Source organism: Drosophila mauritiana, chromosome 3R (genome assembly GCF_004382145.1).
Source record: "Drosophila mauritiana strain mau12 chromosome 3R, ASM438214v1, whole genome shotgun sequence".
Classification (NCBI taxonomy): domain Eukaryota; kingdom Metazoa; phylum Arthropoda; class Insecta; order Diptera; family Drosophilidae; genus Drosophila; species Drosophila mauritiana.
The window spans coordinates 16032912-16056256 of record NC_046670.1 but is presented as its reverse complement, the minus strand read 5'-3'; the positions used below and the strand labels follow the sequence as shown (position 1 = coordinate 16056256).

Genomic DNA, 23345 nt, shown 5'->3' with positions numbered 1-23345 from the left:
ACATCTAGGTAATCTACTTTTAAGACCCTTTCGGAAACTACTAAAAATATTTAAAGTAGGTAATAAGAAATATTACCACCACCTGATGGAAAGCCCGTTGTGAAGCCGATATTACAAGTAAACAACAAAATATTTTATGCGTTCTGCGATACCTCTAAGGAGCTGAAATAGATAAATATATACTGCAACCCTTTCGAAATTTTAAATGAAGCATAAATATAGGTAGGCAACTAACGCACTAAAAGATTTAAATGTGGCACTATTGTTTGCCTGCTGAAGCGCCAAATTCATTAAGTGCTTTGATTTTCAGCTTGAAAAGGCGACAATAAAATCGTCGAAATAAGCAGCGATATATAACATGCAATAATGGCTTCATGTCTCAATTGAAATCAGCGAAAATCGCTAACAAATTACCTATTGTATAAGCCGTGCAAATTTGTGGCCAATAGTTGAATAATTGAATAAAACGCCATTTGCATGTGCGAACGCAACCGAATACAAGAGCTGCAGGATTAATTGCGGACTCGTCCGCTTCCGATAGTTCTCAGGCTTGTTTATTATTGGGAATATATCAAGGTTCATTGGAGTGGAGTGGTGTGGAGTGGAGTGGAGCAGAGTGGTTGTTGTACCTACCGGCGAGCGAAACGGGTTTGCTGCTCCCACAAAAACAAGAGTGGGTATTGCCATTGCCTTGCTTTCGGTTCCAGAGAGAGGAAAGAGATTGAGAGAGAGAGAGAGCGAGAAACCGGCTTTCTGCGTCTCGGAAGACTCGCGCTCTGGCTTTCTGCGGAGAATTCTTCGCGTCCAGATAAGCTCCACTAGTCCAGCACTCTTTCCGGACCATTGGCGTCGGCAGTAGCACTTTGTCGTCGGCGCGCTTTGCAACACACCCGGATCGGATCGGAATCGAAATTGGATCGCCTCGACTATGCCATACTATACTATGCTATACCATGTCTAGCTGCGATTAAATCGTGATCGCGATCGCCATCGGTATTGGAATTGCAATTGAAATCGGGACTCGGGGAGACCGAGATTGTGGAGCTGCTGGTCAGGCAGTATAATTGCAGCAATTTAATGTGGACGCTGAACCGCTGACGCTGCTGTACGTAAATACTTTTGATGTTTCTGCAATCGGAGACTCCAGCACGGCGAACAAAAGAACGTTTAGCAAATTCGCCAAGTTCCCAAAATAAATGAGCTTCGGTGTTGAGTTACGCAAAGAATGGTTTCCTAGTAGTGACTGACAGGTCTGCCCGATCGGTATCCCCATTAATTTCGTATCTGACCGATCTGATCGACTTTGATCTAATCCGAAGGCAAGGTCGTTCGAGGTTCATTCAAGCGAAGTCCCAAATTGGTTATCTGAGCCGCTTAGAAAACACGGTTAGGTTTCAGTTTCGGTTTTCAATCGGTTTCTTTGGGCTTCTCGACTCTTCAGATTGAATTTATTGAAAACGTGCTGGACGCGGAAGGATAGTTGGTGAAAAAACGCTCAGAAATGTGCCTTTAAATCAGTGGCCAAAAAGTGATGCAGTCAATTTAAGACACAGTCTATTAATATTCAGTGCGGGTCCAAAAATGTCAATCACCTGATTACAAACGACAAACAAAAGCAGTGAAGTGCTCGAATTCGGGTTGCATAAATAAGGCGACCGACCACATGGAAAGTTGAAATTAAAAGTCAGACTGTGAAGATACGACGATTTTTCACCGGAGTTCACAACGCAGCACTTTTTAACCATTCAAAAGGTATAATTGAACTAGTTTGTATGTACATATTTAATCAACTTATGTCTGATGTGCGAGGGAGAAAATTAAATATATAAATCAAGTCTATGCAGACGAGATAAATAACAAATAAAACAAAGTTCAAGTCAAAACCAACTCTCCCTTGCCATATTAGGTAATCTAAAAAGTTGTAAGTCATAAAAATAAACTATTGAAAAATAATTTAAGTTTTATTGACGCTGTATGTATGTATTAACATTTATGCATTCTATAAATATTCACATTCTTTAAGTTCTCTATTAACTATTACTATGAAACTTAAATGCCGTCTGTCGATATTTAATCATTATGTCTCTATTTCGAAAAATTTAATTACTGATCTTTTGTTAAGTAGCAATCGATTTCAACAGAGCCCGTAAATTTGACAATCTATCCAACCTTCCTTCTGAAATCTCAGATATCGTCGGATGATTTTCCGGTAAACACCTACTTTGGAGGTAATTTGTGGGATGATCCCCCATAAATACTCGAAACATCAAACCATATGGTGAATCTAATCAAATCGGTCGCTCGGTCGGTCCATGTTGATGGATTACATAACGATGTACATTCGTCTGCAGCCAGCGAGTAAGTTGACTGCTGCTGCAGGAACTAGCCAAGTTGCTTTATATATATACAGATACATATCTGTATATATCGAGCCACACGAACATGGCTAACAGCTACCAGCTACCAACGCAAAAGCAAACAGAGACTCCAACTCAAACGCAAAGGCAAACTACATACCTGGCCACTTACCTGAGCGGCAGCAACAACACCGGAGCGACCTTGCCTGACCCACTTTACTCGGGGCAGTGCCAAAATTGACAGCTTTGCGGCATTTTAAAATTTATGCTGCAGAATTATCCATAATGGCAGTGCTGTGTGCTGTGTGTCTTATATGCCGTCCCGTGCGTGCCTGAGCATCGAAAACGTACATATATTCGTGCCTCGTTTGGCTCTGGGTTCTCGAAAGTTTAACTTTTTCCCGGCCATCGATCTGCCGCTTGCTTTCATTTATAAAAAATCCGACACGCCGCTGAGGGGTGCAGTCGGTTTGGGTCGACGGTCTATGATTTATTTCGTTTATGGTTATTCTTTTTTATGCAACGCGTCGAACCGGGCATATTTATTAATTTGGGGGCAGGCTGTTGGCCTCAACTAAAACGGCAAATTAGACTACTGGAAAGCCATGCGTCGATCGCTGCAACCCGATTAACAGCGCCCGGAGACGCTTAAAGTGAATTACAGCGACCGCACATCGGCATGGGCATCGAAAAATCGCGTTCGTTGCCTGAGTCTTTCGATTGCCGCGAGGCAACGGGACGCACATCCACGTACCTCAACTCGTAATGGCGACTAGTTCTCGCCGGTTGCCCAACGCAGTGTGGCGTCATTAAAGTGTCGTTCAACCGAGGTTTTAAAAACACAATTCGGAGTCTGAAGCCTTTTGGCCCGACCGCATGCAAAATGAAGAACAATAACTGCGCGAAGGCACATAAAGACATTTATTTATGCTCGACGCCCACAATGTCGCCGCTGCAGTCTGGCTTTTTGGCCCGCTCTTCATTTCCCATGCCGCGCAGCTCTTGGCCAAAACACTAGCACTACACTACCCTCTTGGCCAACTCTCAGCGCGTCCCATTTGCCAAAGTGGAAATAAATTTTTGCTTTATTGAGGAGAGCAATTATGGCCTACAACGACGCGGCGATTCCTTACAACGACTGCAAATAGATTTTCTGTTCTTCAAAATAGCCCTAGCCTCCACTCCATTCCCAATTCCAATCTTGTTCTTTAAGCACTGAAAGAAACTAGCGTTTAATTAAACGATTCGAAACACTTCAATTTGGTTTGTATGCGATAGTCCGAAAAGATATATGTTCCATAAAGACATTCAACTGACAATTAATGGGAACTAATATCATTGATATAAATTCACGTTAAGTGACAGAAATGGAAAATTGAAGGAATAAATGAATAGTAGGTGGCATTAAGATATGAGAGTAGTCACTTTTATTGTCGATTTGCATATGATTTTTGCCGAGTGTCTTAATGCCGTAGGCCCCTGATCCGCCAGCAAGCCATCAGTCACAGTCTTTGTCTGGCCGTCTGCGAGGCTTCCTTCATCCGATGACGGTTGGTAATCCAGACTGAGGAGCAGACTGAGCTGAAGGCTGGCCAACGGCAAAGGCGTTCTTTAATTTTTTTTTTTTAGTATTACGTACCATCCCAGTTGAATGGATGGTGTCCTATGGAGCGTTGGAGCCTGGATGTTGCCGTTGATGCGGCTTAACTGCAATCCAAACAAGCATTAGAAGACGACGGGATGGGTATTTAAACCGCGCTGGCAATGCGAAAATAAATGTAAATCAACTCGCCAAAGAGTGCCTGAGTGCATTTTCTTATAAAAGTTCACATAAATTAAGCCAATTAATTTCGTGTCTGCCAGCGTTCCGTGGCTGGGTGCCGATAAAGTCGAGATTCAATTTGAGTACTCAACACGCTGCCGGCTGGAGGATCGCATCCGATTGCCGATCGCTATGCCCCGGGTGGAATAGGAGTCGACTCGGGATCTCTGGAGCCCTGCGACCATGGTCGTAGTCGAAGCTAAGACCATCTCGGTATCTGTCTTCGCTGTCAATCCCACGCACCATTTTATGACGCTGCTCGCTGGTATTGCTGTTATTGCATTCATTGGGGTCTTTTATTTACATTTTTATTTTATTTTTTCGCTGCGTTTGCTAGGGTTTGTAGGAACCGTGGCCCGAAAACAAAGCGGCAGCATGACGGATCCAAAAAAAAAATATAAAAAAGGTAGTAGAGTCGACAGGCGAGACGAACCGAGCCAGGCAAAGCCGGGCAATAGAAGAAGGCGCGGGCGATGACGCTGTAGATGTTTGTGGGGTTTCTTAATATTTATCAGACGATGATGGCGATGGCGATGGCTAGATGGGAGCCGAAAGCCGAAAGCCCAAAGCCTAAGATTCCAGATCCAAAACTGGAGATGCAAGACGTCGGCGTTGGCGTTGGCACCCCGACTAATCGAATGGTCTGCGGTCCAGCCCCCGTGGTCGGGTCCACATCCGAGTTGGATCTGGGGAGTTGTTGAGGTCCCTTTGGATACCAAAAGAAAACATTGTTTGTGCTCCTCATTTACAATTGACTGTGAACTGTGGGCCAAGTTTCTCACTCAATAGTTGGGAGCCTGCAGCTGAACCTTGTCTAGGCCGCCGCAGTGCGTTTCTTTGTTAATTATAGGAAAATGACTGAAACAAAGGCGAACAAAAAATAAAAAAACGTTGGCTGCCAACTGCTTGGAATTGTTGAGATGAAAGGAAAACATCACAGTCGGCCCCGACGATAATTAGAAAATCTGGGGAAACGGCCATAGTTCAACAAAAAAAAAGTTTTTAGTCATCCATAACACGTACAAGCCGTCAGCCAAGCCATACAAACTTGACATTCAAAGATAATAGTGATAAGTGCCAGTGTTATTACGCCAAATTAGTTGTATTTCAAATGTGGCCCTTAGTAATTATCACATTAACAGCGCACATAGAATTGTTTTATTTTATTTTTTAAAATAAATGAAAGGCTTGCCTTCGAGACACTTTAAAGCACACACATTATTGTCTCGCCCTCCGTTGGTATTTGCCAAGAATTCACAAGTACAATGAAAATTCTTAGAAAGCACCAAGGTATTTGAGTCAACATTGATTTGCTGATAGGAAACCAGTTATAGCTTGGGAAATAATGGCATTTCGTATGGTAAAAGTGCAATAAGCCATCCATCATACGAGTATTAACTTTTACAGTTATCCAACCACATAACAGTATAGATTTAAATCTAGAAATTATTTCTCCACAGATAAATCCAAAATATATATATTTATAGATAGGCTTTAATTGTGCGCTTGATGCTTAGCCCATCGATATGACTTACCCATGGGCGATTGAATAATCAGTGGTCGCCGAGCACTTTATGGACCGCAATTAAAATACGGGAATAATATATTAAAAATGCTGCCGTTCTCAGACATGCAGCAGTAGTTATCCCTGTTGTTTCCATTTTGCTAAGCTATATCGCCTTTATGCGTATTTATTTTACCCAGCGAGGCGCACCCAGAAACACGCCTGCAGCTGCGGCAATAAAAACTTTATAGATGCAGATATGTACGTACACTGCAAAAATTGACTGCAAATACATGCATAAATATCTGTGTGTTTGCTGACGAGCTGACAGACAGACAAAAGCCCAAAGACGGAAAGGAACGGCCGGCGGCTTTTGGGTTCGGGTTTGGGCCCAGTCACTGTTCCAGCAACAGCTCCAGCTCCAGCTCCAGACTTTAGACCACAGAGCCAGCTTAGACCCAGCTCCAAAGCCCCTATCCCCCTATCCCCACATTCCCCAATCCGCCCTGGTCTGAGCCCCACCCCCTGAAGTCCGAACAGGAAAGGATAGACGGGGCTTCTAGCTTGGTGAAGGACGGTCGACGGTCGCATGGGGGACACGAACGAGCCACGAAATAAACGTTGATTACGAGTCTGCGCCGCTAGCTGCCTTCGCCGTCTACTCGCGGCTGCACTGAGAAAAAATGTTTGCACTTCGAACATTTCAAGGGAAGCTTGATACTGTTCAAAATCATTTACAATGCTGAAAGTTAGGTCTAGTCATTTATTCTCTTCTTAAATCATGTGAACTATGTATTATGGTCTTCATTTTTAATACCACAAATTCTAGAATCATAGATAACTATGCTTGTATTATTGTATTATTTCATTTCCAATTTGTTTTACTTCATTTGGTCAACATATTCCAGTTCTAGCTCATTTAACCTTGCAAATTTCTCGCAGTGCAGCAGTTTGTTGCTGCCCGCTGTCTGGCTGCGAGCTCTATTGTCGTGAAGCAGATTAGTTTGCCATCAGGTTCAACTTTATTTGCAACACAAATTTTCATTCTACTTGTGTGCAGCCACGGCGCAGTCGCAGCCAGTTGCAGCCCAGCCCGACTTCGAAAACCAAGCCAAATCCAAAAAATAAAACAGAAAAAACAGAAAAAACTATTGCAAAAAAGAGACAAAAGTGCAGAGCTCACGAAGCTGCGTGCCGTGGAAGTTGCAGTTGGATTTTGAACCGGAGCCAGGCCAGCCCGAAAAATTGAACAACGCCCAAAATCTTGTTTTGCTCCAGAGTGAACTCACGAGCTTTGGCTGAGGCGCGCCCGATTTTGGAGTGGGGATATACTCGTACCATGGTCCAAAGACTATAGACCATAGACTATAGCCCGTAGACCGCAGACTAGACCAGCGACTAGACCGCAGACTTGGCCCAAAAGCAGGAAGACATTGATCATCGGCAGCGGGTCGAAGTTTACATACCCTTCACTCGCGACACAATAATAAATGCAGTTGGCCAAATTTTCCGACAGCTGTGGCGATTGCAAGCCAATAAAAACGAAACTGTTTCATAAACTTGAGGAACGTAGGCAAGCAATATAGTTTTTCTTTTACCAGCTTCCTGATTAAAGCGAACGTTTTTAATGTTCCTTTTTTATCGCTGGCAATATCCTTTATTGTAATTTTGTCTATAAACGAAACCTTAAATTATCAGGAAATCGAAATGGGAAAGCTACTTTCTGTTTTTTTTTTTTTTCAAAGAAGATAAGGCACAAGTTATATTTTTATTTGATGATAGGCATTATTTCTAACGAAAGTTTCAAGAAAAATTGTCATAAAATGAATAATAATAGTTATTAATCCTCTGCTTACGAAGACTACGATTTTATCTTTTTTTAAATAAAATATTAGAAATGTCTATAGCTACAATAGTTCCTAATGAATCATCTAAGTACGACAATTTAACTTAATTTAAAATACCTTCACTTAGCAACCTAAATAGCTAAGTGCTACCTAAAGCAGCTGTTTATTTCTTTAAACAATGCCTCTATTTAGGCCATCAATTGATAAACAAGGCTACGGTGACTCTGGCATTAATGTGCCCAAGTGTTCCCCATTTCAAAGGCATTTCTGAGCGGCACAAATGAAGCCATTTTGGGTGGTAATAAATTCAACTGACTCATACTCCTTTCTGCGAAGAAATGTTGTCTTGCCTGAATCCGTGGCGTTATGTGAACGATTGTTTAATCCTATATATAGATGGTGCAGAAGTAGCAGATAGCAAATAGCAAATAGCGAAACATCAAGGCGTTGGCTGCCGATCCAGCTCCAGCTCCAGCTCCAGATGGAGATGGCGATGGCGATGGAGAGACCCAAGACCGGGCCAACTTCATTGCCAGTGGTAGATTCAGTTGACCAGTTAGTCAGTTAGCCATTTAGCCAGTAAGCCAGAGCCAGGCAAGCTGTCTGACCGCTCCGATCCGGCTGGAACACATATATACATATGTATATATATGTGTTAAGAGAAATTCGGTCAAATGGCACAAATATTGTGTGCCGTGTGTTACAATTGTTGCGCAACAGCAGCCGGGAAACTGCGAACTGGGAACTTGGATGTGGACTTCGATGTTGGATGTGGATTTGGAACCGTACTGGGCCTGGCGATATACTTGCAAATTGAATGCATTATCGGGCCAGCCGGGCGGCCAGTGGTGTGCATACTATGCACATATAACACAGATTCATTATACTTTAGCCTTTCTAAGCCAAATGCGGGCAGCAGCCGCCGCGGCAGCGGCAGCCACAAAATATATTGCAACACGCTGGCGACCAAAAGCGAGGGTGTCGGGTGGCCATAGCCTCGCCTCCAAACTGCAAGCTCCATGCTGCATGCTCCAAACAGCAGACTGTAAACTCCAAGTGGGGCTGCCTGGGATCCGACTGACATAACTGGTCATTGGCTTGTGGCTAAGGACTCGACGATGCCACTTAGATGCAGCTGCACAAACTGGAAATTGGCAAATACAGCTAGCACGAACGGCCGTTCGGCGGACGGGACGGACAAGAAACCGGATTGCCAATAGCTCACCGCCGAGCTGTTCGCAAAAAAGTCTGAGCTCGCAATTTAAGCAGCCGACGTTCGGTTCGGGCCAAAAGGAGCAGCACTGAGAGAAAAATATACCAACTACAACTACCAAACTGTGCATTTCTCTATATGAAAGTTAAAGTAGCTAGGTTTCAGATGTGGCAAGACTATGTAATTTAACTTCCAATAAGATGCATATATCCTAACTATATCCTTCTCCCCATGCTCCACATTTTCTCGCAGTGTATAACCACTGCTGCTCTTGGCCAGTTTTGTAATTACGTGCAGCACACACGTGAACGCTAAGGGCCAGCAAATGCGGCCAGCAAATGGTCCCAGTCCCAGTCCCAGTTTCAGTGCCAGGATTTGGTCAATGATTCGCCTGCTCGGCGGCTACTGTCTGCCGGCTTCTCCGATTCTCCTGTAATCGAGCATCCAGAATGGTCGTTTTTTTATCCAACCTTCTTGCTTTTGTGTACAGAGATTGCCACTGGATGTCGGAGCCGGAGACCCTCAATTTGCTCAACTGCTGGTCAACCTGGCACTCGGATGAGTGAAAAAAAAGAGCGAAATAAAAGCTCTACACTGTCATTTCAACACCGTTTAATGTCCGCTGTCATTTGTGTCAGCGTTACGGTCCGAGTTTTATCATCTTTCACGTTGTGTGTGTACTTACCAATTTGAGCAATTTGGGCTAAGAAAACCGAAAGCCGTCGCGATCTATTTCTCGATTTCCTTCGCTGGCCGCTGTCTTTTCATCTCCACCCAAGAAGCCATCAGTCAGCTATTAAGTGAAAAAAAAAAAAAAACTGAGCAAAAAGCGAGAAGAAACACATTCCCTAAGGTTTATGGAATTTTCATTAGAATAACGAGATTGTAGTGCTGTTCAGCAGCAAGTAGACCATAAAGAATGGCTATACTTTTACCAAAGCCTCGGAGAAATGCGTCTAAAGTACCGCTTGTAATTGTCGCACATGATTAAACGTAATGAAATTTTTTCGCGTTTAGACAGACGAGACGTGACCGCTTGAATGACCGCGTTACCAATTCTGAAACCCGGCTTTGTGATGATGACCGATATGATGGCTCAAGAGCGAAACTCTTTAGCCAAGACACATCGTAGCCCAATTATCAGCTATACATGGTGTTCTTTGGGCCGAGAGGCACATACTCATGTACTTAAAAACGAGTGCTACCTGTCATCCAGCCATATAGTCCCCATCTTACCCTCTGAATCGGATGAATCGACATTTCATCTGGCGTCTTAATTGCGCCAAGTTACATAAAGGTCATCAAGAGCTTTTCGGCTATTTGCTGCTGGTTATTTTATGAGATGATAACGATCTCAACACGCATAATAACTTGGCTCAAACAAAACGAAAGTTATTATGTTGTCACATTAGTTATAAATTGTTAAATACCTATTAATTCGGCACAGATTAGTAGATCTGCATTTTCGGCAAATAAGCTTTAATTGCTAGCGTAATATGCGATATGATTTTAATACGTGTGAAAACCGCAAGGAATTACGCAATTGACCCCCAACTATGACTATTTTCTCTGATAGGTGAGAAAGTAATGCCCTTTTACAACAATTTGGAAAGTAATGCAAGTGCGGCCAATAAAACATTAGTTGAAAAGCCTTTTCACGAATCGATTTATGACGGCTATTCTTTAGGCGAAACAAAAGCAATTAGGACAGCTATAACCTTTTCAAGTGTTAAGTTCATAATTTATGCCCATTTCAACATATTGCCAAAACGCTTTCAGCTCTTAGCTTTTCGGCTCACTGCTCATTTCTCTTGCTCACAGTTGAACAAACGTATATGGCACCGAAAAAGTGAAATAAAAAAACATAAAACATAAGTACAAGCGGCGGAAAAACATTGACCAACTGGACTTAATCGTTGTGAAAAGCCGTTTGCTCGGGGAGCACGATTGCATAAAGCCAAAGTATCCGAGTATTTTGTTAATTAATAATATTACAACTCGGCCTGATGTTTGAGTAGTTTGTTCAGCCAGGGTGCCAAAAACAGAGCGTCGTGTTTGCGACAAATAAGCAGTCGTAGATCTCTTAATTGCATTATTTATCAGCCGCGGACCAGCTCCACTTCCACTGCGGTTAAGCCATACAAATTGGCCTCATCTGTTGGTCATGGCTACATGGCTCTACATGGCTTAAGGAAAAATGAAAGTGCTGCAGTATTAATTATGAAATCTAATTCGATTTCCAAGCACTGCCCAGACCGCCCCGAATGGAAAATGAAAGTAGATGGTCGCTTGGTTGGTCGGTCGGTCGATCGGTTGGTTGGTCAGTCAACCACTTTTGTGGAGCGACCACCGGACGCCGAGTTAAACCTTAATACATAGTTCACACTTGCACACACCCGGAGCGAGCCAACTGCAATCCAGTCCCGACTTGGTGCTTGGGATTCGTCTTGGCCCACAAAAGTTATGCATTTGGGACGATGATTCGGCGCGGTTTGGACCGTGGTCAGCGCATTGCACAACCACGTTCGCTTCCCAATCCCAAGACACAACCTTTTGGAAATCCGTAGATGCAGATCGGGTGCTCTGATAGCACCATTTAATTGATCCACGATGATGCATTACAAGTCGTTTCTAAATTGGCTCTCTAATTGAATTGCCTTTAATTTCCGAGTTAACACTATTCATTTGATACGCATTGCGTTATAATTGAAATTAACAAGGTTACCATCTCAAAAGCAGGGAATATTCAATTTGGATTTTTCTGGGCTTAAATAATATACCATTTCATAACTGATTTAATTTGTAGAGCAACGGAAGTAGAGCTCTCTTTGTTGGGTGAACTAATCAAAAACTGATTAATTCACTTATTTGCTACCCAAGTTTAAGTCCCTTATATTCAATGTTTTAGCTTGTACTAATCCTTAAATTTTGACCATCTCTCTGTTTCCAGAAATGGCTTCCACAAGTAGCAGTCAGCCGGAGAAGAACCGATCACATGTCCCGCTTTGCCGCCTGGGAACAGAGCCTGTCAGTCGCACGAGTGCCGCTGAGGAGCCCAGTGGGCAGAGGGAATGCTACTACTACACCCCAGCTACCTCCCCGCACCACCACCATCACCATCATCACCAGCACCACCATCACCATCGCCTGAAGCAGCACCACCGGCATCATCATCATCAGCATCAGCATCATCATCAACAGCAGCACAATCATCAGAACCAGCAGATGCAGCACCACTGGCCATCGCGACTGGGTCCAATTGGTCCCTGGTTGGGCGCAATGACCGCCTATCGACTGCTGACAATCAGCCTCCTAATTGGCATTCTGTGTCCACATCACGTCCAGGGAGCGGACCCAAAGTTCGATCCGACCACGCGCATGCGCCTGGTTCTTGTGCCGGCGGACGCACAGGTCAACTCGGTAATCTACAGGTTGCGTGCCACCGACGAGGAGTTCGACTATCCGCTGACCTTCGAGTTCGTGGGCGATGCCAGCGCCTCCACCGTCAAGGTGGAATCGCTTCCCTGCACCAAGTACAATTCCGTGTGCCAGGCGAATATCGTTCTCCAGCGACGACTGGAGCCGGGCAGATACTATGACTTCCAGGTATCGGTGAAGGACACCAAGGGCGGGATGACCACGCAACTCTGCTCAATTACGGCCACCAATTTCACCACGCCGCACGACCTCATCTTCCCGCATAAGCCCGGCATCATAATGATACCCGAGGTGAGAACACTACACCCATCCATCCACATGTGGATGTGGCCACGGCCAGAACGTTTCAATTACCAATTACACGTAACGCCCGTGAAGAGATCCGTCTAGAGGAGCTGGGGCACTTGGAAAAAGTTCTATTATAGAGGTATTAGGATTAAAGGGAGTCAAGGGGCAGCAGAAAAGGGAGTAATGAAATGGCTTAGCTACGTATCTTAGATTTATATAAAAGAGATTTAATCTTTTACATTTTTATTTTCTTATTACTATTTGGCATTTAGATACTATTTTCGATAGTAGGTTATCTTAAAATTCTTTGCCGTGCCAAGTCAACGAATTTTCTTCAAGTGTAGCCACTTTAATGAAGCAGTAATCAGATAAGCCATTAGAAGCACGTCTCCCAATGGAGAAGATGCTATTCGTTTTTCATAAGCGATGCTCGTACACGATAATCATTGTTATGGTGCAAAATTACAAGCGGATTCGGACAGGGTCAAATGTGTAATTTACTCCAACCGAAATATCATCAAAAGTTATAAGCCCCAACCCCGATTTATCTTTAAAGGATGCTAAACGCGGCACGGAATTGGATTACGTAATTGCGCGCAAGAATCCACTGTTCCAGAAACCAGTCTACCTCGAGTTATGGGTAAGTTGGAAGATGGCCATGGAGACCCCTAACCCAACGGAGCTTATGATTTATGGATCGTACTTTTCGCCAACAGGGTTCTCCGCTGTTTGCCATAAGACAAAAAATCGTATCTTCCGAGACCACAGAAGGCACCGTTTTCCTCCTGGGACCATTAGACTTTGAGAAGCAAGCCATGTACCATCTAACGATACTAGCCAATGTGAGTATTTATATATTTAAGATTAATCATAGCTATAAATGAAAATATACCATTTTGCCCGAAGGATGCTTATGCTGAGCCTGGTCAGGATAGTCGCAATATAGCGGGCATGGAGATAGTGGTTATCGTGCAGGATGTTCAAGATCAGCCGCCAGTGTTCACATCTGCTCCCCCAGTGACCAAACTGCCACCGGGAATACTGCCAGGCGATAAGGTATATCTTTTCCATATCTCTTAGGAACATAAATTCCAATATCTCTGCTCGCTCAGATATTGCAAGTCCATGCCGAGGATGGTGACAAGGGGAATCCCCGGGAGGTTCGCTACGGCTTGGTATCCGAGAACAATCCGTTCACCTCGTTTTTCGACATCAACGAAACAAGCGGTAAGTAAAGGACGTACTCTATGCGGAAGCACACTTAGTTTTCAAGGTCCGAACATTTATCAAGGAGATAACACACTTTAATTCCTCTTGTGATGGTCATCGTTGCTAGAACGCCTATATAATGGTTACTCTTACCAACGGCCACTGTAATAAAATAAGATAACATCTTCATGGGACACTGATAGTGCATAGATAGTGGAACATTTTTGTCTTAGCGTTGCAAACTCGGATGCATCGCATCGCAGATTCCCATGGATGGGGAGGGGCGAGCTTTTGCAAATATAGTCGCAGGAAGCAAGAAAAATGGTCTGCGCATGGGCAGCGGACTTAAAAATATTGACCACAAGTAAAGCAAGCAAAATAAATTGGACGAAAATCAGAAACCACAATAGCAGCAACAAATGCCAGGCATAAGCGAGAGGAAAATAGCCGCAGAACAACGTCAGGTAACCGATATTAACATAACTACCAGGTGGTGCAGTGGTGCAGTGGTGCAGCGGTGGAGTGGTACGAGTACTGCAAGCAACACGGCAACCCGCTTTGTCGTCAGACTCGTTAGATAGAAACCCATCTTCACCCCGCCTTCGAATCCCCAATCCCCCAGTCCCCCATTCTCCGATTCTCCGATTCTCCGATTCCAGGCAACTTCCTCCGACGTCAACGGCAATACCCGTTCGTTGCGGCCAAGTTCTGTGCCGCAATTTGGCCCAAACCCAAACCACCACAGAGACTTCCTTGTTTCGTGCTAGTCTCGTCTCGTTGGCAGTAGCACTTTGATGACTTTGGCTATAAGGCCGAGCCGCTCGCTCTTGCCCCACCACCACCATCGAGTATAATGGCCAGGCTGTCTCCACCTCCACCTCCTCCTCCTCCTCTTCCTTCTCCTCATGCAACTCCCCCTCCCCCAATCAACCCACAATTTCTTTTAGCCATGTGCAGTGGGAAGCACTCTTGCCACGAAGATTCACAGTTTGCTGGCTCTAGCCAAATGAATTTCAAATTGGAATCCCTTTGGGGCAAAACAATTAACAGCGTTGTGGTCGATATTCCCACTGCCCGGATTTATTAGCAGTGTTGCAGCTATTTTTAGGCTCGCAGACACGAAGTATACTAATTATTTAACGGCAACGACGCATAACTAAATATGTTGCCTCTTTTATACAAGGTATGCACTTCGAGTTGCTAAGCTATTCAAATTATGGATGGCCCGGCTAATCAGCCAATTCTGGATTCTGAGAACCTCTGAGAACCTCGGCTGTGGCGCCAGCTAATCCGCCGAAAGTTTATGGGTGGGAATCTTCTCTTCTCGAGCTGCACAGAATCTTTTTGCATATTACCCAACGACCACCACCGGGGAAAAGTACAAAAAAAAAAGTGTTCAATAAAAAATTGGGAAAAAAGCATAATCAACGTGCACTGAACTTGGCGTGGGAACTACCAACTTTATGCACCATTTATCAGGTTTTCTGATGACGGCTGTGGTGCAAAAAGAAAAACGCTGCTGGGCCCACAGGCAGATTGTGAGCATTTACAGCTGGCTGCAGCTTTCAGTTTTTCCAGTACGCAAATCACACCGGAAAAAAGTGCAAAAAACTAGACTGAAGTTCCCATAGTTGACCTTTCTAATTGCCTCGAGATGTGACTGATGGGTCTCAGATAATTCTCTGCAGAAAAATGTGTTCAAATAAGACTACTTTAGTAAGCAGCAGCTTGATTAGTACTAGTTTGCAATGCTATTATTTTATGTTATGATTTCCTTTGATTAATTGGAATTTGAGTATTCATTTTCAGGAACTCCATGCAATTAATCTTAAATATAGCTAACCCTTCGAACCTGTGCATTAAATCAATCAACGCTTCGGCTATTTGCATTGCAGGCGAGATCTTCCTGATGCGACCCCTCGAGGACATTGCCTTCATCACGCATGTGGGTGATCCGGTGCTGCTCACCGTAATTGCGGAAGAGGTTAAGGTGGGTCGTGACGAGCCGCCCGCACTGGCCTCCACGGTCCAATTGGCGTTCTTTCTGCCCGATCGCACCAATTCGCCGCCGTACTTCGAGAACGATCAGTAAGTACCAGCAGGTTCCCATCGCAGCAGCCGGGGGGCATACTACAAAAAAAAGAAAAGAAAACAGACTTTGCTAGGGCAAACCTGCTCAACCACTATGAGTCCCGGGTCCCGAATCTCTGGTCCCTGCTCCCTGCTCCCTGTTGCCTGTATCCCTGCTCCCTCCAAGTGCAATTGGGCGAAGTAGGAGTGATGTTGCTTATCCCAAAACAAAGACCGAAAAGACACCACTGAGCTGCGACCAACACAAACAACAAATTTTAACCGCGTCCATTAGCATAAAGTCCTAAAATTCTTGGCATAGGCAACCACGACGATGACGGCGACAAGGCGACGACTTAGAAGACGACCAAGTCGAAGACGAGGACTATAAACTCTTCTGCTGAAATCAGCGACTGCAGCATCCATTTATGCGCACTAACTTTGAACTCCAGTCGGTCCCAGCCGAATTCCCGACAAACTGGTAACAGCCAACTGCCAGTCCGGCTGCAGTCAGAGAAATGGGCGATCTTCAATCAAGAATGCTCTTCAAACTGAAGATTGAAACTGATCGATTTAAACATCAGTTCTTTAGAACTTAGCTTAAGTCTGGCTTGTTGGTTGATTCTAATTGGATCTGTTTGTTAAATATAATATATATAGTATTTATTGGGATTGTTTTAAAGACCACTTTTATAGGTGGCAAATAATTTCTTCCAACCTTGATCTGTCCATATAATATATATACCTTAGTAAGATGAGCCATGACGTGGCTAGTCCCCAGCTTTTTGACGAGTGTAGAAGTAGCTTGTCGCACGCCTTTACAACAGTGTACAGGCGTTCACGAAGTTCTTTCCCCATGCTAATCTCTGGCTCACGACTTTTCTTCTCCTCTGCTCCTCCGCTCCGCCTTTCCCGCAGCTATGTCTCGAGGGTGGACGAGAACGCCCCACAAGGCACCGCACTGACGTTCGTTGATCCCTACGTGCCGCGGGTCTATGACGATGATACGGGCAAGAACGGCGTCTTCTCGCTGACGCTGCTCAACAACAACGGCACGTTCGAGATCAGCCCCAATGTGGCGGAACGAAGTGCCGGGTTCCTTATCCGGGTGCGCGACAACTCCATGCTGGACTACGAGCAGCAGCAGTCGGTGCAGTTCCAAATCCTGGCCCAGGAACTCGGTCCGGCGACCAATCTCTCGGCTCTGGTCAACGTTACGGTGTACATCAACGATGTGAACGACAATGCCCCGGTTTTTGAGCAGCCAGCTTATTCCGTAGAGCTTCCCGAGAACATGACGGCGGGCACAAAGGTGGTCCAAGTGCTCGCCACCGATCCGGATTCCGGATTGGGCGGCAAAGTGCGCTATACGGCTATTCTAGGCTATCTGAACACCTCACTGAATCTGGACGCGGAGACGGGACTGATCACGGTGTCCACCAACAAGCATGGCTTCGATCGGGAAGTGATGCCCGAGTACCATCTCTATGTGGAGGCCAGGGACATGGATGGCGAGGGAAATCGAGCTCAGGTGCCATTAATAATCAAACTAATAGATGTCAACGATGAAACGCCCATCTTCGATAAGGATCTTTACGAGTTTATACTCACACACGATCTGATGGGCTTCACGACCACTGCTGTTATCCATGCGGAGGACAAGGACGCCACAGCTCCCAATAACGAGGTGCGCTACGAGATCATCAATGGCAACTACGACAATCAGTTTGTTCTGGACAAGGTGACCGGTGAGCTGACCGTTAGGGAGAAGATCCACCTGCGCTCCAAGAAGAATGCCAAGACGAGAAGACGTCGACAGGCGGGATCGGATGATGAGGATACGGATATATTCATCCTGACAGCCCGGGCCTATGATCTGGGAGTACCGGTGCGATTCTCTACCACCACGATTCGTGTTTATCCACCGGAGAGCCGGAAGCGCACTGTCAAGTTTGTGGTGCCAGGACACAATCCGGACAAGGCCAAAACCGAAGAAACCTTGTCGGCCCTCTCAGGCGGCAAGGTGTACATCCATAATATCCGACCCCTGAGACCCGATGAGCCGGGTGCCAAGGATATACCAGCGGGAAATCCGGGAATCAAGGAGCGAAGCGTAGTGACGGCCACCGTGATCTACGATAGCTCCTCCGTGGTGGACATATCGGAGATCCAGCAACGGTTGTCCCATCACAACAACTCGTATGCCATTATGCCGCAGGACACCTCCAGCACAGACGTAAGTGGATCCTGGAGGATCGGGTTGCTTAATTGCCTTTAATAGACTCTCACTCCCCTGCAGACGCAGTACAAGGCCGAGAACAAGGTGCTCTTCTGGTTGCTCATCCTGTTGGCCACCCTGGTGGCCCTGACCATCCTGATCCTGCTGCTCTGCTGCATCTGCTCCTGGTGTCCACTTTACGGAGCGGCGACGTGAGTACCAAAAAAAATTATTCAATTGGGGATGGGTTCAGTACACGTTCGTAAAAATTCCTCCAGGGAAACAAATAATATTTGGAAAAATCATATTAAAATACACAAGCTTCATTTAATTATCATCAATTATCATCTAAACTTTTAAGCATAGAATATATTTTCCAAAGATTATTTAACTATCTCGGTATGAAAACTACTTAGTCTCCCCACTGTTATATGCCAAACTACGCAATTTCACTTGGGGGCAGTGATAAAAGCTAAGATGGAAATTATGTAATTGTAAATATTGCACGTTTGGAGTGCATAAAAACTCGTTACGAATGCACTTATAAAAAGCGTTATTGCCAATTAGTTGTAATAATCTTTATTAAAAGGCGACTTTCTAATGCTAAATTGATCATGAGTGAGCCGAACTGTAAAGTTAATACTGGCAAATATTTGACTGCCATATGCAAAGTGGTCAAATATTTAAGATGCCTAATAAATGTTGAATTTTTAAGCATGCTACTGCATTCTTAACATAACGACATTAGTATAAGAACTGAGTCAAATGGATATTATCATAACAAACTGGTTTCAATTCCAAAGCCGATGAACAAGTATCTTAAGAACTCTGGAATAATTTACACATAATCAACCACACATCACAACCATTCTATCCATGTATAATCTTTTATTTTTCTCTTGTAGCAAAAGAATAGTTAATATCAGTAGAACTGAAGACGATGTGCATCTAGTGCATAGGGAAATGGCAAATGGAAAACAAACAAAATCTGTTCAGGTAGATTTTGAACTTTTTCGAATTCAATTGTAGTAGTAAATTGTAATGCAAACGCACTTACCAAATTCCAAATTGCAAAAGCTATCAATCTTAAGTTTTTCATTTTTGATTTCCTTATCGACTACGAAATTTGTTTCACTTTGCAAAATTTGCACAACTCATAATGGATGCGGAAGTATATCTAACATGTGCAAAAACTAACACCAGGATGCATTTCACAAAGCAGTTTAAAGTAAATAACATTGGATTTTATGAATATTTGTTTAAAATTTAAAATTTTATGTTCATTTGAACTTAATTATTGTTTTTACATTTCTTTCAAAAGGCAACTGCTTAGTGAAAAGTTCTCAAGATTCATTGCTTCACATGCATATTAAAATTCCTTAGATATACTTCGCTTTTTCGGATTAGTATAAACTCATAAGCCTATGCAAACTGAATTCCTAACCCACTTGCAGGTCGCAGAGTGGATGGGAAGACGCGATGCCTGGTCAGCGGAGAAACCTCCAGATACCCGAACGAAGCCCACCCGCTGGGAGTTCCACGATGGACGTGAACAGCTTGACGAAGACGTAGGAAGGAGCCAGGATATCGGCGAAGGCGATCGGCGACACATCCAATCCGCCGAGGAGCAGCAGCGACGTGTTCGCATCAAGTAGGATTATAAACCAGGGCTCAAAACCAAACAGAACTTAACCTTTTCCTTTTCCACTCACCCTGCAGGCATAACCGCACAGCCAAAGACGACCTTCATCTTAATTTCCATAACTCTAGGACTAATCTGATCAACGACCGCGACGTATACATGGAGGATGTGATTGAGAACCGCGATCTGGCGGGCGATAGGGAGCACATCACCCGGACCCGGGTGAACAGGCAGGAGTACGCCCGGAGGAAGCAGTACGACTCGGAAGTGCGCCACATCGACGATGATTCCATGCGAAGGCACGAGATTGATCGAGGGAGTGACATCGACTTTAATACCGCCCACAATAGTCTCAAAAGCAAAAGGGAGCTGTTCATCAAGGATGGCAACGTGGAGATTCTTCAGCTGATGACCAGAGATAAGACTAGGGATGGCCTAAACCTGGACGATGACAACATCTATGTGAATGTCCCGATGAAACCGGCGGGTAATCTCTCCCATCCGCAGTTGCTAATGGTCGACAACTCCGGCAAGGAGATCCTGATGCGCAGGTTCATCGAAGAGCAGCCGGATGGCAAGCAGATCATCAGAGAGCATTATCAGATAGTTCCGGGCGCTACCTATATACAATCCATGCCCAATGAGGTTCAGCAGGGATCGACCCTAAAAGGAGATACATTCCCGCTGGGTAAATCGGGACCAAATAGCATAGTTTACTCCCAACTGGAGCCGGAGGTGAAGGTCATCCACACGCAGCCGGTGCAAGCAGGCGAAGGTGTTTCCCTGGATCAGCAGATGCAGCCAGCTGTCTCCAATCAGTCACTTACCCACGAACTGGAGCACTCACTCAAGCAGCAGAATGCACTCCTCCGACAGATTTTGATGGAAAAGGAGAAGTTGGAGAATGCGTACACCCAACACGAAGTGGCATTGGAAACGCAGAGTCTTCCCGGCCAGTCCATGGCCATAGGAACTCAGACGGATTGCGATGCTGGCACTCAGACAGAGGGATTCGATGGCGTTTTGGATCCCGAAATTTCACTGGCGAAACCATCTCGCCGAAGAGCCCGCAGCGAAAACGACGAGTCCATGTCGGAAGACGGATACGAGTACGTGCGCTTCAATCCGCCAAATAGTCCCGAAGGAGTCTACTGGATCAAGAGAAGGAGGACGAAAAAACGGCCAAGGCAGCCTCGCAAGAGGATCGTAATGGTGGAGGAGGTGAAACGCAAGATTCGGACTCCCATCAAAGAAGAAGAGGAAGTTCAGGAGAGGAAGAAACGTGTGCCACCCAAGAAACCTCTAAGGGAGACCAAAACGAGTATCCTGCGCAAGCAGTTGAGTGACGAAAGTCGGAAGGACCAATCCCGAAACAGGGAAAGCGAAACAGGCTATCGCCACAGATCCGAATCGGATTCCCATAACCGCGATATGTTTATGGAGATAAGCGACTCCATGGACGAACTGGCCAGTCCGGGATCGCACAGCATTCGGAAAATACAGGTAGAGAAGTACTACAAGCACTCCGATGCCGACTTCGATGAGGATGATACGGAGTACTCTATCGATTCGGATGGGGACGAGATTGTGATCAGAACCAATTATCCTAGTCGAGCGCAGGAGAACGAAAGGTACCGAAGGCAAGAAAAAACCTATGTGGAGCCGGAAAACCCAGTAGATCGCAAAAGGCCTCCAAGAAAGTCGTCACCAACGGATTCCCAGCCAGAAGCCATGCCGCGACTATCAAGGCGCGATAGCTCCAAAAGGGGTTCCAGGAAGCAGACATCCTCAGAGCCGCCAGATAACCGAGTGTCCATCTCAAAGTACGAGTCCACGGTGACTGAGAACGGTAGGAAGCTCATGTCCACCTCCACGGAAATAGTTGGCTCCAAGCGATCCCTAACCGATCGCAGTTACCAGAGTGAAACAGAGCTGGCGGGCCTCGAACTCGAAGAACGCAATGTACCCAAGTACATGGAGTGGTACTACAACAAAAAGAAGTCATCTGTTAGTGGACGCACCTCCACCGAGTCATCAAAGTCACAGCCATCCAGCAAGAAGAAGGTGGGAGCTGCGGAGAAGCGGGTTTCGAAAACCAGAATCACGGCGCAACCCAAGGACGTTGAGGAATATGATGAGACTGGTGGCCGGTACAAGCCGGAACCAGCGCCCAGGAAATCTCCACCAAAAGGCAGTCGACTGCTGAAGGAGGACCGAGCCCTAAACAAGCAGCACAAACCAAAAATCGAGACTGACACGAATCACCCACTGCTCCAGCACTCGGAGCACCGTTTCGAAAGGGAGAACGCCCTAGAGGTCCCAGCTGCTCCCACCAAGCTGCCCCACTACATGTATCCCGAGACTCCGCCACATGCAGCTGCCGGCGGAAAGGAATCCAAGTCCGGCAGAGAGTCCAAGACCAGCAAGGAGGCCAAGCCCAAGCCCTCACCCATCCGAGAAAACGAAGTAAAGGTGTCCAACTCAAAGATCTACGTGGAGCATCGCGGAACGGGGCATCCTACACAGAAGCAGCTAAACGCATCCACACTGGAGGATGATCACGATTCCGGAATAGCGATGAACTCACTGCTCAACAGCCTGGGACGTCGCAATCCCATTGCCGAGAAGAAGAGCGTCTTCTCCATCGCCTACGACGATGTCAGCCGGGTGAAGAAGATCAACTCGGGCGGAGAGTCGCCGCAGTACTCGTAGGTCGATCCATTCCAAGCCCCTACAAAAGAAAGGAACAATCATATGTGATAGCCTCAAAGGCTCCCTACCTGCGAATCATCGAACCAACACTATCTGCAATACTGTATCATATACACCAAAAGCCAGCATGTTACTCCATATTCGTAGTCTACGGGATGTTGAGATATGTTCAATTCGTTTCCGTGCACCGAAAATACGTTAGGATCGGGATCCGGATACGGATCCGGTTAGCCGATTTCATTTTACTCATAAGCCGACAGATGTAGTTCAAAGTTTTATATCTAACGTTATGCCTAGATAAGTGGTATGATATGGATGAGAACGATTGCTACTTGTCCAATCTCGAGGTCTTGTCGCTCGATTTGTACCACAAATGTATTCAACTCTATCCTATATGCATTAACTACTCTACTATGTATGACCAAAATTGTTAAGAATATTTATGTGGATAGTGTCTAATGGATCTGTGTACATATATACGTTTGTAGCTATAGCCCAGAAGTCATAACCAAGTGCTTTCCTACCAGAAACTTGTGCAAATGTGTATGTACGTAAGTTAGTGTATATTTTGCAGTCGAATAAACAGATGCCTGCCATATTGAAAACACTTGCGAATATAATCTAATAAATCGAAAGCAAGTTTTTGTAAATACTTTAATTAAATTTAAATAAATCCAATTAATCCAAAAATTGTATTTTTATCAAGGGAATGGAACGGTAAATTTAGTGCGCCATTATGTTAAAAACACTTATACTTGATCCGCTTTTGATGCTGAAGGGCAACGACATATGTATGCGCCTAGGGTTAATTTTAAATTTTTTTTATATTGTTTACGCTCTCTTGAACTTCTCACCCCGAATCGTTAGGCATTTGTATAAGAAGTTTGTACAGCTCATACTTTTCACATCAAGTACTTCTTCTCAAGGGCAAGCAAAAATCAAAGATATTCTTTCATTAGATACTTCTCTTCTACTGAATCGAACAATTGGGAGACAGTTGTAAGATGCTTGCAACACGACTTCAA

The 23345-nt window shown here is 45.0% G+C and overlaps 1 protein-coding gene across 4 annotated transcripts; it reads left to right on the top strand.

Annotated features, from left to right (window-relative positions):
• Nucleotides 1-852: 852 nt before the first annotated feature.
• On the top strand, nt 853-22998 carry LOC117142454 (cadherin-86C). 4 transcript variants are annotated; one of them, XM_033306430.1, is made up of 12 exons: nt 859-1752; nt 11694-12472; nt 13026-13109; nt 13186-13311; nt 13376-13525; nt 13582-13696; nt 15574-15766; nt 16667-17984; nt 18048-18178; nt 18872-18962; nt 19421-19617; nt 19686-22998. In XM_033306430.1, exons 2-12 carry the CDS (start codon nt 11696-11698, stop codon nt 22318-22320), a joined length of 5817 nt encoding a protein of 1938 aa, XP_033162321.1. In that variant the 5' UTR covers nt 859-1752; nt 11694-11695; the 3' UTR covers nt 22321-22998. The 4 variants fall into 4 exon arrangements, 2 of the variants coding, with proteins under 2 accessions (XP_033162321.1, XP_033162320.1); XM_033306429.1 differs by having other exon boundaries at nt 18030-18178; XR_004459563.1 differs by lacking the exon at nt 18872-18962 and having other exon boundaries at nt 853-1752; nt 19686-19778.
• The last annotated feature ends 347 nt before the right edge of the window (nt 22999-23345 follow it).

Bases quoted from the DNA above. Each gene is read 5' to 3' on its own strand.
- LOC117142454 (XM_033306429.1), top strand. From the start codon at position 11,696: ATGGCTTCCACAAGTAGCAGTCAGCCGGAGAAGAACCGATCACATGTC. The intron at 13,312-13,375 runs GTGAGTATTTAT...TTTTGCCCGAAG, and splicing joins ATCTAACGATACTAGCCAAT to GATGCTTATGCTGAGCCTGG. The intron at 18,963-19,420 runs GTAGATTTTGAA...ACCCACTTGCAG, and splicing joins AACAAACAAAATCTGTTCAG to GTCGCAGAGTGGATGGGAAG.